Below are 17447 nucleotides of genomic sequence, written 5' to 3'. Positions count from 1 at the left end.
AGAAAAGTCTTTCAGCTCCTTTCATTTAAAATCTTGACAGTTTTCTTTTTTTAAGGTCAACCAGCAAACGATATTCTGCCTCTTGAATACTTAATCAATTTATCTGACAGGAGTTAGATTAGGTGTCTCCAAAGCATTTGTTTATACTTAAAGTGCCAGAAGAGGTTCTCAGTCCTAACCAAAAAGAAAAAAAAGACCACTTTCTCAAAGTTTCTCTCTTTAGTCACTTTGTATTAGATTCATCCATTTAAAAATCTTTGCTTTAGAAGCATTGTTAATGTTTTCATCCATTTCACTAGAGTCCCTGATGAACATCATTTATTGGGTTTAGCAGTATTGATTCACCACCCGCTATGTAGCCAGCTATGTGCTAGATGCTGAAAAAAATAAGTTGCAGCCCTGTCATTGAGGAGCCATATTAGTTAGATTTCTGCTGGGACAATATTGCATATCACGCAATCCCAAAATCTCAGTGGCTTACAATTGCAAACATTTATTTCATGTTCATGGATGTGCAGGTTGGCTGTGGTTCAGCTGTGTCACTAGGCTGAACTTAATAAGCCACATAACTTGGAGTCAGGTTCCAGTCCATTGTATTTGTTATTTTCAAAATCTAGGCTAAAGGAGGAACAGTCATTTGTGTCCTACTCTTCCTATGGTAGAAGGTTTAAGCTTAAAAGGGTTGGTGATTATTATGCCTTAAAGTCTTAGCTCAACAATGGTACAGTGTGATGTCTTCCATTTCTGTTACCAAAGCAAGTCACAGGACCAGGCCCAAAGTCATTGACATTAGTCCTCCTAGTAGGAGGTCTTGCAAAGGTCATGTTGCAAAGAGTGAGGATATATAATATTACTAGAGGGAGGAGGTGCCTAGTTGGGAAGAATAATCCAGTCTAGGCTGCGCACAGTGGCTGAAGCTTGTAAACCCAACGCTTTGGGAGGCTGAAGTGGGAGGAGATCGCTTAAGGTCAGAAGTTCGAGACCAGCCTGGGCAACCTAGTGAGACCCTAGCACGAAAAAAAAAAAAGGAATAATCCAATCTATTATTGGAGAGTATTATGGATTCCCTTTAGGACCCAGACAGACCTAGCTTTGAACCTGAGCTCTGTCACTTATTAGATGCCTCAAATTTTTGTTTACCCAAATCCTAGTCATTATCAGTGACCCAATACAGTTCCCCCTTCCCACTGTTTGTTTAGTTGTTTTATTACTTACTTGCATGTCAAGTAGTGTATTTAAGACCTACTATGTTCCAGGGACAGGGGAACTAGACAGACATGTGGAGCTTAAAGTCTAGTGGGGGATGGTGATTAACAAATAATTTCACAAATACTTATCATTGTAATACATGCAGGAAGCAGAAGCTCAGTTGCCATGAGAATATATAACAGGTAGGCCTGACCTAGACGAGGGGGTGGACTGGGAAGACTTTTGAGGAAACAAACCCCTGAAGGATGAGTGGGAGTTAGTTAGGCTGAGGGTAGTGGAGCTGTCTGTGCAGATGCCTGAGGTAGGATGAGCATGGTGCTTTTGTGGAATTGAAAGAAAACCAGGGTGGCTGCAACATAGAGGGCAAAGAAGATGAGGAAGAAGAGAAGGCTGAGGTGGGAGCAAGGACTGCCATGCTGGGCCTGAGAGAGCAAGTCCAACTGTTTTTGGAAACAGCCCTCCGGCATCAAGCCTCTTCCTTCACACTTATATCGTGTTACTCTGTTTTCCTTGTTGGACTAGTAAGTCCCCCAGGCCAGGGTCCAAGTCTTCTATACTTTTATTCTTCATGCCTTATAAATAATAGTAGATAATATATACAACCCATCGAAGTACTAGTGTAATTCATCACATTCATGAAAAATACTTGTGAAACTATTTAACTTATTGGTTAGCCAGCCTTAAGGGGCTTTCCTTATATGCTTGATTTAGTATAGTTTCTTCATTCAACAGATACTTATTCATCACCTTCTTTCTACCAGGCTATGGAGAAAAGGCTCGACCTAAGTAAGCAAGACATGGTTCTGCCCTTATACAACTTATATTTTATTGAATTATAATTGAAATACTAAATAAAAGCATAAGTAGACATTGCTCAGGAAATACAGAAGAGCAGGACCTGGACAGGTGTCAGGGGGCAGGGGCAGGGAAAGCCTTCTTAAGGAAGTGACATTTGGTCCGAGCTCTGAAGGAATTGATCAGAAGGGGTCTTGGGGAGGGAGGCAAGGACCAGAGAGTGGTGGGAAAGGCCAGGGACCAGGAGGAGCATTCCAGGGAAGAAAAGTGGCCTTTTGAAGGTAAGAACTGTGTTAAATGCAGACTTCCTAGATATCTGGTTACCTGGAAAAGTTAGAAAGATTGGTTTTATTAATGCAAGATTATCTAATTTGGGCTATCCCTTACTTGTTATTGCAAGATTCTCATCTCAATGCTTGAAGTCGAGTGATATTTGACTTGGAAAAGAAAAAAATAATGGGTGCGACCCTTTTAAAATGTTTAAATTTTGGGCCGGGCGCAGTGGCTGATGCCTGTAATCCCAGCACTTTGGGAGGCTGAGGTAGGCGGATCACGAGGTTAAGAGATCAAGACCATCCTGGCCAACACAACAGGGTTTAGTGAAACCCTGTCTCTACTAAAAATACAAAAATTAGCTGGGTGTGGTGGCACGCACCTGTAGTCCCAGCTACTCAGGAGGCTGAGGCAGGAGAATCATTTGAACCGGGAGGTGGAGGTTGCAGTGAGCCGAGATCGCACCACTGCATTCCAGCCTGGTGACAGAGCGAGAGTCTGTCTCAAAAAAAAAAAAGAAAGAAAGAAAGAAAAAGTTTAAACTTTGAAATAGTAAATTCATAGGAAGTGATTTGATTTGGATGTCCTCTCCAAATCTCATGTTGAATTGTGATCCTCACTGTTGGAGGTGGGGCCTGGTGGGAGGTGTTTGGGTCATGGAGGTGGATCCCTCATGTATGGTTTTGTGCCCGCCCCACATTAATGAGTGAGTTCTCGATCTCTTAGTTCACGCGAGCAAGAGCTAGTTGTTTGAAAGAGCCTGACATCTCTCTTGCTCCCTCCCTTGCCATGTGATGCACCCGCTCCCCCTTCGCCTTTCACCATGAGTGGAAGCTTCCCTCATCAGAAACAGATGCCAGCACTATACTACTTGTACAACCTGGAGAACCACAAGCCAAATAAACTTCTTTTCATTTAATTGCCTCAAGTATTCCTTTATAGCAGTGTGAAATGGACTAACACAGGAAATACAAAGAAGTGTACCAGGAGGTCATGAGCACCCTTCACCCTGCTTCTCCTGGGTGACAGAACTCAAGGACAGGGTGGTTTCACTGAATAGTTGGCCTGAAAAACCTTAAAACACTCCCTCAGAACTAGAGAGTTTGACTTTCGTTTTTTGCTCTAAAATATATTTATCCCAAACTAACTGTACTCTGGCCCCAGATCTTCCTGTACCTCAAATGTCCAGCTCATAAGAAACCCTTGCAATTTATCTGTGTGGTATTCTTTGACTAATTCCTTCTCTTCTACTCCAGGATATAGGTGTCACATTGACCCTTTCCAGGTGCCTTTAAAAATGCTGTGATAAAATTACATGAAAAGAACTGCTCTGCTACAAATACCATACCTGATCTTGGGGAAGAGTAAATTGAATAAGAAAACAACTGATCTTTTATAAATCAAATAGCTATTTGAGGCAATAAGATGTTGGATTATGAGGCCGGGCACAGTTGCTCACGCCTGTAATCCCAGTGCTTTGGGAGGCTGAGGCGGGTGGATCACGAAGTCAAGAGATTGAGACCCATCCTGGCCAACATAGTGAAACCCCGTCTCTACTAAAAATACAAACATTAGCGGGGCATGGTGGCGCACACCTGTAGTCTCAGCTACTGGGGAGGCTGAGGCAGGAGAATCGCTTGAATCCGGGAGTCAGAGGTTGCAGTGAGCTGAGATCACGCCACTGCACTCCAGCCTGGCGACAGAGCAAGACTCCGTCTCACAGAAAAAAAAAAAAAAAAAAAAAAAAAAAGGTGTTGGATTATGGAGCCACACTTGAGGTTTTAAAACCTGAATTTGGACATCTGCTTCAACCCTGATGAGTAGTGGATACTGGACTAGCTCTGCCACCATAAACAATTACACACTGGGACAAAATATGTAAAATGACTCTTTTCAGACAGCGAACAGTAGGTAGTGAAAGACTGTGGTCCCAGACAGAGGGAAGGAAAGATTTGTCCCAGCTTATTACATGAAGGCACTTTCTGGCCCATGCCATAGCCTGTGGGAGCCCAGGGAGATACTCTTGGTCTCAGCGAGCTGAAGGAACAAGCAGAGTTCAGAGCAGCTGAGGTGGCTGGAATTTGCAGGATATAGTACCAGAAATGAGGGAGCTGTGCGCAGGAGTGCCTGGTAGCACCTTGAGTCTTTGACTGGATAGTGAGCTGTGTGTACTCGCAGCACAACAGTCAGTCCAGGCAAAAACACACTACCAGAGAGCTATGAGCAGAATGGAGATTCCAGAGCTCACAGGAGCTGGGAGACACTGGAGTCCTGTATACAGAGTGGAGAGACCTCATTGAATACTCTGATCCTTTAAGTGACACCCAGAATGGCCCCTATAAAGTTTCTAGGGGAAAGCATCTTAGTGGTCTTGTGATAAAGATTTCTTAGGACCTAGTAAATACCATAAACAAAAAATGGTAACTTGGTTAACTTTATACAAATTTAAAACTTCTGCTTCTCAAAAGATGCCTTTCAAAGAAGGAAAAAACTGACCAAACTGAGAAGACATGTGCAGTCCTCTTTTATCCAGAATATGCAAGATAAACAACTCCTACCACTCAATAACAAGACACACAAACCAACTTTTTTTTTAAGGGGAAAAAAGCTTGAACAGGTACTTAATTAATGGTGAAGATCTATGAATGGCTATTGAACATGTAAAAATGCTCAATGTCAATAGTCATCAGGGAAATACAAATTAAAACCAGAAAGATATATCACTTATACACCTACTTAAATGGCGAAGATTAAGAAGACTGACAATGCTAAATGTTGTCAGGGTGTGGAGCAAGCAAAACACTTATACACTGGTAAAATAGCTACTTTGGAAATCTGACTGTTTCTCATGAAATTTAACATATGCCTACCTTGTGACCCAGAAATTGTACTTTTAGATCTTTACCTAAGAGAAATGAGAACATATATACATGAAAATACTTATACAAAAGTGTCCACAGCAACTTTATTCAAAACAGCCCAAATCTAGAAATAACCCAAATCACCATCAACAGGAGAACTGATAAATAAATTATAGTATAATTACACCACAAAAGGAATGTATTATTGATACTTAACAATATGAGTGGACCTCAAAAGCATTATGCCGAGCAAAAGAAACCAAACACAAACAATTGTATACCCTAGCATATCATTTATGTGATATGTTCTAGAATAGTCTAATCTATGGCTTATGAAGTCAGATCAGTTGTCATCTGGGGACAAGTGGGGACCGACTGGGGGGGAACACAAGAGCATGTTCTGGCATCATGGAAATGTTCTATATCTTGATAGTTGTATGCAGTGGTTAATCTCTCATTTGTCAGAATACATTGAACTGTGCATGTAAGATCTGTGTATTTAACTTTATATAAATTATACCTCAACCTGGCTGCACCTTTGAATCATCAGGGGAGTTTTAGAAAATATTGGTGCCTGGGCTCATTCCTAGAGATTTCCGTTTAAATGGTCTGGGAAAAAGCTTGGCCATTAAACTCTCTAGGTGGTTCTGATATACAGCCAAGTAGAAAACCACTGTGTTGAAAGTTGCTGAATTCCAGCCTCTGGGATGTGGACATAACTGATGGGCTCTTACGTTAGCTTACTGGCTGAAATTTTAGCAAGTAGAGATTTATTTAGGTTAGCAAAGTTACTTTATTATTCAAAAGTTCAGAATTGGTATTGCATGATTATGCTTCCATCTTGGTGTCATGAAAATACATACATAATAGTTCTTTGGATCAAGCTACCACCATTTAACATGCTTTGTCAATTGTAGTATGTCAGTAAGGTATTGCAGGTATTGCGATTATTACTGTAGTCATTGCTTTTATTATTGCTTATTACAGCATTTGGTACACGGTAGGTGCACAATACTTAATGAATTAATTAATGAGATCCTGATAGCTGTGCTAGTCTCATTGTTAAAATAGACATGTTTGTGCACCTTTCTTCTTTCTGAAATCCTTTTTGCCTCATGTCCTTTCCTGCTTTGCTTGCCACTCTATTTTTCATTCCTTTTGAAATTGTTGTTCTTCCTTTTTGAATTCCAGAGATTAGGTTTAAAGTCGAAGATAATGAAAAAATATCCACAATCTACAAATTTGATACTTCTTTTTAAAAAGATCTGCTTGCCCTGTCCCTTGAGTTGTTTTTCCAGTAAGTGAGGGGTTTTGGCAAATGAGTGAAAAAGCCGATATTTTCAAACACTTCCCTATGGCCAGTGTTATACCAGGGTTAAGGGTACAGTTTATGATTCTAGAACACATTCATCTTTTGTGGAAAGTCAGTGTCCCTAGCTTCATTAGCACCCATATATGACTCACTGTTAATATGCCAAAATATTATGCGGTCACCAAGGGGTAGATGGTAAATTTTAGAGCTGTTCTAAAACGCATTTAAAAAATCCCAATTCAGGGAACTCAGGTTGCTGGACAGCTTCTACTTTTGGACAGAGAGTGAAGCCTTACTCTGTCCCACACTCTGACATCACCCACTGTAACTCCTTCTGCCTCACAAAAATATCTACATACTCATAAGTAGATTTTTTTGGCTCTAAGTTAGCAAGTAGTTTTTTGTATTTGAGGTTTTTTAAAATGCATATACCCCTGAAAGGATTACGGCAAGATCATCAGTCATTCTAACCTAATGTGAATGTATTAGATCAAATTATATTTGCTAGAACACTCCATATAGAGATGTTTAACACTGAGGAAACAGAAGGGAGGGCAATTTGGAAGCAAATAGGAAGAGATAGCCCAGTTGGAGATATTTAGGCAGGGTACAGTGGCTTATGCCTGTCATTCCAGCACTTTGGAGGCCAAATCAGGAGGATTCCTTGAGCCGAGGAGTTCGAGAGCAGGCTGGGCAACATAGTGAAACCTATCTCTACTAAAAATTTAAAAATCAGCCGGGTGTGGTGATGTGTGCCTGTAGTCCCAGCTACTTGGGAAGCTGAGGTAGGAGGATCCCTTGAGCCCAAGAGGTCATGGTTTCAGTGAGCTATGATTGTGCCAGTGCCCTCTAGCCTTGGTGACAGAGCAAGACCTTGTCTCGAAAACAAAAACAAAAAACAAAAAGCCCCAAAACACAGAAAAGAAAAGAAAAAAACCAGAGGTACTTGGGTAGGCAGAAGGTGCTGTGATGAAGTTTCTTGGCCTTGGATGACTGGAAAGAGCCAAAGATACAGCTTTCTCCAGTGTCCTTACCTCAGGTAGGATGAGCCCCCTCCACTTTGGAACTGAGATCCGTATGTCTTTGCTTGCTGCCCTGCCCTGCCTCAGGGCCCTGGGGTGATAGGTCAAGGTGTTCTAGGATGCAGACGTGAAGAAGAGAGCGGGCATGGGAAGGGTGCAGCATAATAGTGCACAGGGAGATCTCATGTAAGTGACCACAAGTAAGTGCAGGCAGCTGTGGGAAGTGTGGGCTGTGAGATATTGCCTATACCATTGATCCAGACATGACTACATCCTGGTGTTTCCCTAGAATGCCAGAGGATTCAACATGAGCATACCCATGCCTGGGCATCCAGTGAACTTCTCCAGTGTCACTCTGGAGCAAGCCCGCAGAGATGTGGAGCAACTGGAGCAGCTCATCGAAAGCCATGATGTCATTTTCCTGTTGATGGACACCAGGGAGAGCAGGTGGCTTCCTGCTGTCATTGCTGCAAGCAAGAGAAAGGTAGGCACTGTCTCTAATTATGATTTATGATTTAATGCACCACCACTTCAGAGGGAGGAGTGTCCCTAACTTTCTCTTCCCCAGAGCAGAGATGTGGTTTGTATGACCTGGTAGCATAGTGCCAAAGGGCTTCTGCTTCAGACTCTGTCTTCACCTCACACACCATCACCCAATGTAATAGGTATCATTTACTGCTTAATTTTCGTAATAATCTTTTGAGATACTCTACACTGAAAGGTATACTGTACTTACATTGAAACGTAAGCTCCAAGAGGACAGAGACTTGGTCTTATTCACCACTACTTGGTCAATGACAACTTTGAGGGCCAACAGTGTTGAATAGTGAACTAAATCATGGTGCATACCTATGATGGAATAGTGTGCAGCCATTCACAGTATGTTTTCTTTTTTTTTTTTTTGAGACGGAGTCTTGCTCTGTCACCCAGGCTGGAGTGCAGTGGCCAGATCTCAGCTCACTGCAAGCTCCACCTCCCGGGTTTACGCCATTCTCCTGCCTCAGCCTCCCGAGTAGCTGGGACTATAGGCACCCGCCACCACACCCGGCTAGTTTTTTGTATTTTTTAGTAGAGACAGGGTTTCACCGTGGTCTCGATCTCCTGATCTCGTGATCCGCCCGTCTCGGCCTCCCAAAGTGCTGGGATTACAGGCGTGAGCCACTGTGCCCGGCCACAGTATGTTTTCAAAGGACTTTTAATAAGATGGAAAATGCCGCATTATGTTAAATAAGGAAGATGCAATATTGTATATATTTTATACCAATTATGTTAAATATTTATATATGTTTTCCTATGTATCTACTTATCTGTCTATTGGGAGAGGAGAGAGAAAGAGGGCAAGAAGAAGGGAGAAAGACAGGGAGAGAATGGGAGAGAAAGAGAGAAAATAATAGGAAAAAATACCCCAAACTATTAATGATAATTTTTTGAGCTGTGGGTTCAGTGATTTTTTTCTTTTGTAGTGTGTTTATCCTTTATTTTTCAAACTTTCTATATTATCAGAAATTTGGGATAATAAGTTAAATTAGAACCATGAAAAGTTGTTATAGTATAATGAAAAAAATGTTTTTTAAAAAATTTATGTGTTGGGCTGGATATGGTGGCTCACATCTGTAATCCTAGCACTTTGGGAGGATTGCTTGACACAGGAGTTTGAGACTAGCCTGGGCAACATGATGAGACTCTATCTCTAGAAAAAAACCAAAAAATTAGCTAGGTGTGGTGATGCACACTGGTGCTCCCAGCTACTCGGGAGGGTGAGGCAGGAAGATCACTTGAGCCTGGGAGGTTGAGGCTGCAGTGAACCGAGATCACGCCATTGCATTCCAGCCTGGGCAATGGAGCAAGATCCCATCTCAAAAACAAAAAACAAAACAAAACAAAATACCAACTATGCAGAGCCAGGCAGGCATGGTGGCATGTGCTTGCTATTCCAGCTAGTGGGATACCAAAAAAAATCTACATGAAGAGTGAATTATATGGTATGTGAATTATATCTCAATAAAGCTGTTATAAAAACAAATCTATGTGGACGTGACAGTATAGTATAATGGTAGAAAGAATGTGTTTGAGAACTATGTAGACTTGGTTTTATACACCTGCCTCTTGCCAGATAAGTGACCTTAGGCAAGTTATAGAACTAACTTCTCTGACTTTCAGTTTCCTCCTCTATAAATAAGAAATGTTTGTTATGAGTTTTTTTTGTTTGCTTTTTTCTTTGTTGGAGATAGAATCTTGCTCTGTCGCCCAGCCTGGAGTGCAGTGGTGGAATCTCGGCTCACTGCAACCTCCACCTCCCAGGTTCAAGCGTTTCTTGTGCCTCTGCCTCCTGAGTAGCTGGGACTACTGGCGCATGCCACCATGCTCGGCTAATGTTTTTGTATTTTTAGTAGAGACAGGGTTTCATCATGTTGCCAGGCTGGTCTTGAACTCCTGACCTCAGACAGTCTGCCCTCCTCGGCCTCCCAAAGTGCTGGGATTACAGGTTATGAGCCACTGTGCCTGGTCTGTTATGAGTTTCAAATGAAATTAAATAAGATAATTTATGATAATTGTGATATAATTAGGTCTTTTGTACTTAATAAGCCCTCAGTAGTGGGTAGCTTTTATCATCATTAACTTTTATAATCTAATTACACTTACATGCAAAAAATAAATTTTAAAAAGTTGAGCAAATATGGAATTAGCCACAGCTTCAAATATATGTGTCTTTTAACTCTGCTCTTTTATTCCTTGAAACCTGCAGCTGGTCATCAATGCTGCTTTGGGATTTGACACATTTGTTGTCATGAGACATGGCCTGAAGAAACCAAAGCAGCAGGGAGCTGGGGACTTGTGTCCAAACTACCCTGTGGCATCTGCTGACCTCCTGGGCTCATCACTTTTTGCCAACATCCCTGGTTACAAGCTTGGCTGCTATTTCTGCAATGATGTGGTGGCCCCAGGAGATGTAAGTGGATTTCTCTTTAGTTCCAAATATTTCCTGTCACCAACTTGTGCGCTGAGGCAGACAGACTCGGCCCTTTCATTTATGACTATTTAAATATTATCTTTTAACAAAGAGAAGAATTCTCCAATTTGGGGAGGATGGCATTATCTCATTATGAACCTTGACTGGCGTCATCAACTGTACAGCTGTTCCTTGTTCACCAATATAAACGCGGCTACAAACTATATTTTTGGAAAGCTTATTGAGGAAACCACAGCAGACTAATCCCTGGTAGCACTCAGTATTGTCTGCTGTGCTGCTTTTAGTCAAGACAACATTACAAATTAGGAGTCTAAAGATCAGATTCCATCAATGCCTTGACACTGCCTCCCAGGTAATTCCAAAAAGTCTCTTAGGTTCCCGCTGCCTCTGCAAAATAGGACTGGTGTGTAGGCTTGTCAGATTTAGTAAGTAAAATTATAGGATTCCCAGCTAACTTTGAATTTCAGTTAATAATGAATTTTTTTTTTTTTTTGAAACCGTCTCGCTCTGTCACCGAGGCTTGAGTGCAGTGGAATGATCTCGGCTCACTGCAACCTCTGCCTCCTGGGTTCAAGTGATTCTCCTGCCTCAGCCTCCTGAGTAGCCGAGACTACAGGCACGTGCCACCACGCCCGGCTAATTTTTGTATTTTTAGTAGAGATGGAGTTTCACCATGTTGGTCCGGCTGGTCTGAAAGTCCTGACCTTGTGATCCCCCTGCCTTGGTCTCCCAAAGTGCTGGCATTGCAAGCGTGAGCCACCGTGCCCGGCCAATAATGAATAATTTTTTAGTATATGTCCCATGCAATATTCAAGACCCACTTATACTAAAAATTTATTTATCTGAAATTCAAATTTAACTGAGTGTCCTGTATTCTCCCTACAATGCTAATAGGGGAGGGAAGAATACTTGCCCTGTCAACTCACAATTCAGTGGGTCAAGTGCGACAGTGCTTTGAACAGCAAGACTACACTGTACAAATTAAGATTCTATGGCTTTCAGAACTTCACACAAGTCTGTCTGTATGTAGGGCTGTTCCTTTATCAGAACAGATAAAAAATTTCCAGTGAGGCAATGCAGAGATGTTTTCTGTAACCTCCCCTCTATTTTTCCTTTGTTTTAAAATTTTTCACTTAATAACTCATATCTCCTTTGGATGGCTGGCTTTTATGTCCTCCCAATATAAAGAAAAGAAGATGACCATTCTCTTATATGAAGAAGGATGGCTTGATGATCTCTGTCATAGTGTTATAATATACAGCTGGTCTTGTTATTTAGTTATTGTCAACAAATACGATTAGTGGTCCCTTACAGTAAAGTCCCATTTGCTCATAAGGTAAAATTTTCATAGAGTCAAAAATATTCCTAACAACCTCTTTAATTTGCCCAGAGTGGGATGGTTAGACTCTCTTTGGTTGAACCAGCAAAGACTCGTGTTCACAGCCATGTTGTAGGAAAAAAAAAAAAAAATACTTGTAGTAAACCCTAGAATCACCCAGAGAGTTGATGCCCATGTTGTGAGAGGAACATTGGAACTGAGGGCTGCAAATAATAGTAAATTGTTGCTCCTATCTCACGGTCACTTTGAGGTATTAGTTAAAATGGCAGGGCAGAATCATTTGCACTATTCTAATCATTGTTCCTTTCTGTGTCTCTGTCACTTAACTACCAAACACAGAACTGAATTGAGACACGTAAAGGAACACATGATGCAGTTCCTTTATATGAGGCAGCTAAGCCCTCATTTTTGGTTGATATCCCCCAATCTGTTTAAGCTGCTGATCCTTTTTAGCATATTACCTCATTTAGTTACTTAAATTGTGTATTTTGTTTTCTTGATAATCTCAAGAAATGATGTACTTGAGGCTGGATGTTCTTTGCTAACAATGAGCATCTGGTTATAATTTAAAGCTTTGTCACAGAGGATTTCATACTTGAGACAGCTAGAGTTGAATGGAATAGAACATTCAGCACACACCAATGATTGTTTCTTTGCAGTCAACCAGAGACCGGACCTTGGACCAGCAGTGCACTGTGAGTCGTCCAGGATTGGCCATGATTGCAGGAGCCCTGGCCGTGGAATTGATGGTATCTGTTTTGCAGCATCCAGAAGGGTGAGTTTGCTAGTGGGAGATGAGCATTTAAACAAAGCTTTTGTAGGCAGTCGTTCATCAATGTCTCCTGTGGCCTTTTCTCAGTCTGACTTTTCAGAGAATTTCACTACTTTATCTACCCTCAAAAACACAAGACTAGAAAAAGCAGGTCTGGTTCTTTGGGCTGAGATGACTTGGCACGTTTCCTTTGTGGCCACATTTCTGCATCCTTTTGGACAAATTTTGGTTTATTTTATTTTTCCAACGCTTATATAGGGCTTGCTTTGTGCTAGGCACTGGTCTAAGCACTTCAGAAATATTGCCTCCTTCAATCTTTTTTTTTTTATTATTATTTTTTTAATGAGACAGAATTTTGCTGTTGTTGCCCAGGCTGGAGTGAGTGCAATGGCACGATTTTGGCTCACTGCAACCTCTGCCTTCTGGGTTCACGTGATTCTCCTGCCTCAGCCTCCCAAGTAACTGGGATTACAGGCATACGCCACCATGCCCGGCTAATTTTTGTATTTTTAGTAGAGACGGGGTTTTGCCATGTTGGTCAGGCTGGTCTTGAACCTCCGACCTCAGTGATCAGAGGTGATCCACCCGCCTTGGCCTCCCAAAGTGCTGGGATTACAGGCGTGAGCCATTGCACCCGGCCTCCTTTAATCTTCGTAGCAAACCTGTTAGGAAAGAACTATTATTATTAGTCCCAGTTTTGATGGGGAAATCAAGGCATAGTGAGGATAAGTAAGTGGCCAAATTAACATAGTAAATGGAAAAGCCAGGGTTTAGCTCAATGTGGCTCCAAACTATGTTTAATCACTTTGTTATGTTGTTTGCAATACAGGCAGCAGAAAATCGAATTTTTGAAAGATTTATTTTTCCAGTTCTCAGAAAGTCAATATGCAAATTAACATGAATATTCTATTTATTGTGTGACTCAAAGCTTTCCTCAGCAGTTGAAAATTGTGGCTGTATAGGTAACTAGTATGGGTACTCTGAGATAAATGAAAAGCAGGACTTTTTTGTCTTCCTCTTTGTCGTCCACCTTAGCTATCTGTCATTTAAGTTTATTGCCATCCTCTGACAGGAAGTATTTGGGACAAAATCTTTGAGAGCTGACTTTCTGCTTCCTTGACGCTGACCATCCGTCTGCCACATTTTCCCTGGTCATAGTTTAAACACCAGGTCCTGTGTCACGTCTCTTTGGTGACAGAAGTATCACTCCATTGTTCAGAGAGTGGTGCATTAGTTTTGCCCAATTCATTCTTCACTTTTATTTCCTACATTTCATTACCATTTATATCAGCTCAAGAAGTTAAGGTTAGAAAATTTTCCTCTTCAAATTTTCAGTGCAGAAATGTTCTGTGATGTTTAATAAGACTATTTCGTAGTGAGTTAATTTTTATTGGCCTCTGATATGCCAAACATTGCACTGGCAATTGGTATAGTAGATTCCTCATTTATTAATCAGAGCTCCCTCATTCCTACTTTCTAGATGATGGATCTGAAGCACAGAGAAGTTAGGCAACTTGCCTATGGTCACAAGCTCAGGTCTTTCTTACTCCAAACCGTGCATTTTTAAATTACTCTTCTTGCCCTTTGTCCCAGGGAAATTATTTTTTTGCTAACTTACACTGCCCAGCAAGGGGCATTTTAGATATCATTATGAATCTTATGTAGACTTCTGCTTAGATCATCCTCCCATGTGTTAAACTTGGATTAAATGAGCAGCTCTGATTGTTTCCTGTCCTCAGGGGCTATGCCATTGCCAGCAGCAGTGACGATCGGATGAATGAGCCTCCAACCTCTCTTGGGCTCGTGCCTCACCAGGTTAGTGATTTGGAAGTGAAATCACAATTCTTTTGGTGCAGGGGGAAGGCATGTGGGGTCTCTTTGCCATTCCATCTGCCCAGCCCACTTCATATCCACCCATTTACCCTGCAGCTGGGATTTCGGTGGGAGAACTTTCCAACCACCTAGAAGGTATTCCATTCTGCAGGATAGTGATGGGAAGAAATCACAAACGAGAAGCATTGCCTAGAGTCTTTGATGCGTTTTATAAACTCACTAGAGGCCTCATAATGCAATAGGAACAGGAAAAAAACATGCTTTGGAATCAGCCATACAATGGTTTAAATCCCAGCCCTGCCGTTATTAAGATGGCCTTCCTTGGCCAAGTCACTAAACTTCTCTGAGGCTTAGTTTTCTTATCTATAACGTGGAGAAAGTAATACTGACCTCACCTGGTAGTTGTATGGATTATGGATGGTTGCTAGAAAGGGCTCAGCAACAGTATATATCATAGGCTCTCAACAAACAATACCTGCTATTTCTTTGCTGTTGTTCGTTATTATTATTGACTCTGAACCCAAGTAGAAAACCTTCATAGGCAGGCATGGGAAAACCACTAGAAGCATGCAGGGTCACCAGAAAGCGGGGTGTCTTTTCAGATAAAGAATCCAAAGTATCATGAGGAAGTTCCATCCCTTAGGGATTAAAAAGAAAAAGGCAGTGGGATGAACATTTAGAATTCATACTGCCTCTTCAGTCATTTTCATTACTATATTTTCGGGAGATTGAAGAGGTTTTCCAGTGTTACATTTTGGAAATCATTTTTTTAGATTCCACGTATGTGTTCTCTCCTGTAATGTGACGGCTGCCCCCATGAGTGAAATGGTGATGGTGCCCGCCAGTCCTACCTGGAGATTTGCAAGGACAGACTCAGACGAGTACAGAGAGCACAGTGACTCAGCTCATGCTTGTCTCTCTCTTCCTCCTCGCCACCCACCTTCTGCCAGCTAGGATGGCACTGCTATATTCCGTTTAGAATAAGAATCAGAAGAGGGGAAATGACTTCTTTATGGTCACAGAGACTTAGTGGGTGAGCCACAGTCCATACCTAAACTGGGCAGTCTGACAAATGTTCTTTCAAAGGTCTTGTGAGTCGAAAGATCCGTGGCCTGCATATTGGGAGATTTTGCTTCCTGCTGGGACCTCAGCCCACTTGCACAAAGCCACCCATAATAGAACTTGTGGGCTGGGCATGGTGGCTCACACCTGTAATCCCAGCACTTTGGGAGGCTGAGGCAGGTGGATCACGAGGAGAGGAGTTTTGAGACCCATCCTGGCCAACATAGTGAAACCCCGTCTCTACTAAAAATACAAAAATTAGCTGGGTGTGGTTGTGTGCACCTGTAATCCCAGCTACTCAGGAGGCTAAGGCAGGAGAATCGCTTGAACCTGGGAGGCGGAGGTTGCAGTGAGCCAGGATCATGCCATTGCACTCTGGCCTGGGCAACAGAGTGAGAATCCATCTAAAAACAAAAAAAAAAGAACTTGTAGAGTTCACTTAGCCTCCCAGAGCCTCAGTTTCCACATCAAGAAAAGCAGGTGCTTTACTTTGCGTCCAGGATTACATCTGACACGGCCTTGAAAACCACAAAACACTATAAAAATGTGTCCCACATCCACCGTCCCCCACACACGGTGGCCTTTTTTTTTTTTTTTTTTTTTGACATGCGTTAATCTTCTCTACAGAGACATTTCACGGAGGACCCAAAAGACACAGTAATAACCATCTATCATAAGGAAGCTGACCTCCCGAGCCGACCTCTGCTATTTATGCTCTCGTATCTCATTTGAATCTTTCCCAAGTCTCCCCCTTCTTCTGACCTTGAGATGTGCCCTCATCTCCTTTACAGACTTTATACTGAGAAGGGCCTTAATTAAATTTTCAGTCATGCCCCTGTACTGGTTTCCTTCTTTAAGTCCTTTATGTTAAATTACTGCAGTTGTAGTTTTCTCAGTGCTGAGGCCAGAGGGCAAAACAGTCTCTTTATAGAAGGGGCCCAGTGTCAAAATGCATGTGCCCATGTTTTTAAAGTGCTATGGCAACTAATCCCTCTCAGTGTTATTTATCCCCATTGAGCCTCACAATTGTTTGTCATTCACCAACTCTTCTAGTTCTTTCTCCTCGTTTTCAAATGTCTGAAGGATTATTTTGGTTGTTGGCCATCTCTTCATTTGCCCTTTTCAAAGACTGAAGAATAACACAGCCATATATGGGGAAAGCCCAGAGTGTGTGTGTGTGTGTGTGTGTGTGTGTGTGTGAGTGATTACTTGCTTACATTATTTCAAGTTTCAAGCCTTTATTTTTAGCTACTTTCTAAAAAAGAAAGTGGAGAAAGAACTTTAAAAATTAATCAGGGTTGTGTGGTCCCCATTTATAGGCTTTAAACAACTTTTTTTTTTCCTAAGTGGAGTGAGTCCATTTATGCAACCGTGTTTTGATTAGGGGAACATCGTTTCCACAAAAACACTGGGCTGTGTTGCAATGCCCTGTTGCAAACTCAGCACTTCCCTCCTCCTCTTCCTGGCTCTTAGAGACAAATGATTTCCTGTTGGAGAGGAACTTGGTAAACTCCTTTGTGTACTTTGTATGCAAAGAATGACCAGTGAAGTTTACTGGGCTCATTTTTCTCAGTTCCCCAGAGGAAAAGTTTTATTAATTGGCCCCTGTGGAAGAGATGTAGTAGAAAAGTGATAGTCCTTGGACTGAGAATCACAAGGCCCCCCACCAGCAACTCATTGTGTAATTTGGAGAAAGTTCCTTAGCTTTTCCTCTGCTCTCTGGGTCTCTGCTCTCCTCTGTGTCAGACCTAGGAGGCCTGAGGATTACTTAGTTGTTCTGTCTCTGGGTCCACAGGCAGAATTTGGCCCATCCAAAGATTGGCCAAGTGCCAAAAAAAAAAAAAAAAAAAAAAAAAAAAAAAGGCCTGATTAGGCCCTGAAATTCAGTGAAATTCTGCCTGAAGAAACCTCTTACTGAATTTGAAAACCATAAAAAACCATTTCAGGTGAGCAAAAGGCTTATGGGTTTGTTTGGGTTTTTTTGTTTTTTGTTTTTTA

General features: G+C 41.8%; 1 protein-coding gene across 4 annotated transcripts in view; it reads left to right on the top strand.

The window, feature by feature from the left end:
* Window positions 1–17447, top strand: part of ATG7 (autophagy related 7) — a 269659-nt gene that overhangs the window by 72274 nt on the left and 179938 nt on the right. For all 4 annotated transcript variants that reach the window (XM_073009844.1, XM_007985239.3, XM_007985240.3 and 1 more), the window contains exons 13-16: window positions 7762–7956; window positions 10219–10422; window positions 12442–12557; window positions 14294–14369. In XM_073009844.1, the coding sequence (XP_072865945.1) occupies window positions 7762–7956; window positions 10219–10422; window positions 12442–12557; window positions 14294–14369 (591 nt within the window). The remainder of the gene's footprint in view (window positions 1–7761; window positions 7957–10218; window positions 10423–12441; window positions 12558–14293; window positions 14370–17447) is intronic.

The sequence above is a fragment of the Chlorocebus sabaeus genome, chromosome 22 (genome assembly GCF_047675955.1).
Source record: "Chlorocebus sabaeus isolate Y175 chromosome 22, mChlSab1.0.hap1, whole genome shotgun sequence".
NCBI lineage: Eukaryota > Metazoa > Chordata > Mammalia > Primates > Cercopithecidae > Chlorocebus > Chlorocebus sabaeus.
The sequence above is the reverse complement of the archived record's forward strand: the minus strand, read 5'-3'. Positions and strand labels throughout refer to the sequence as shown.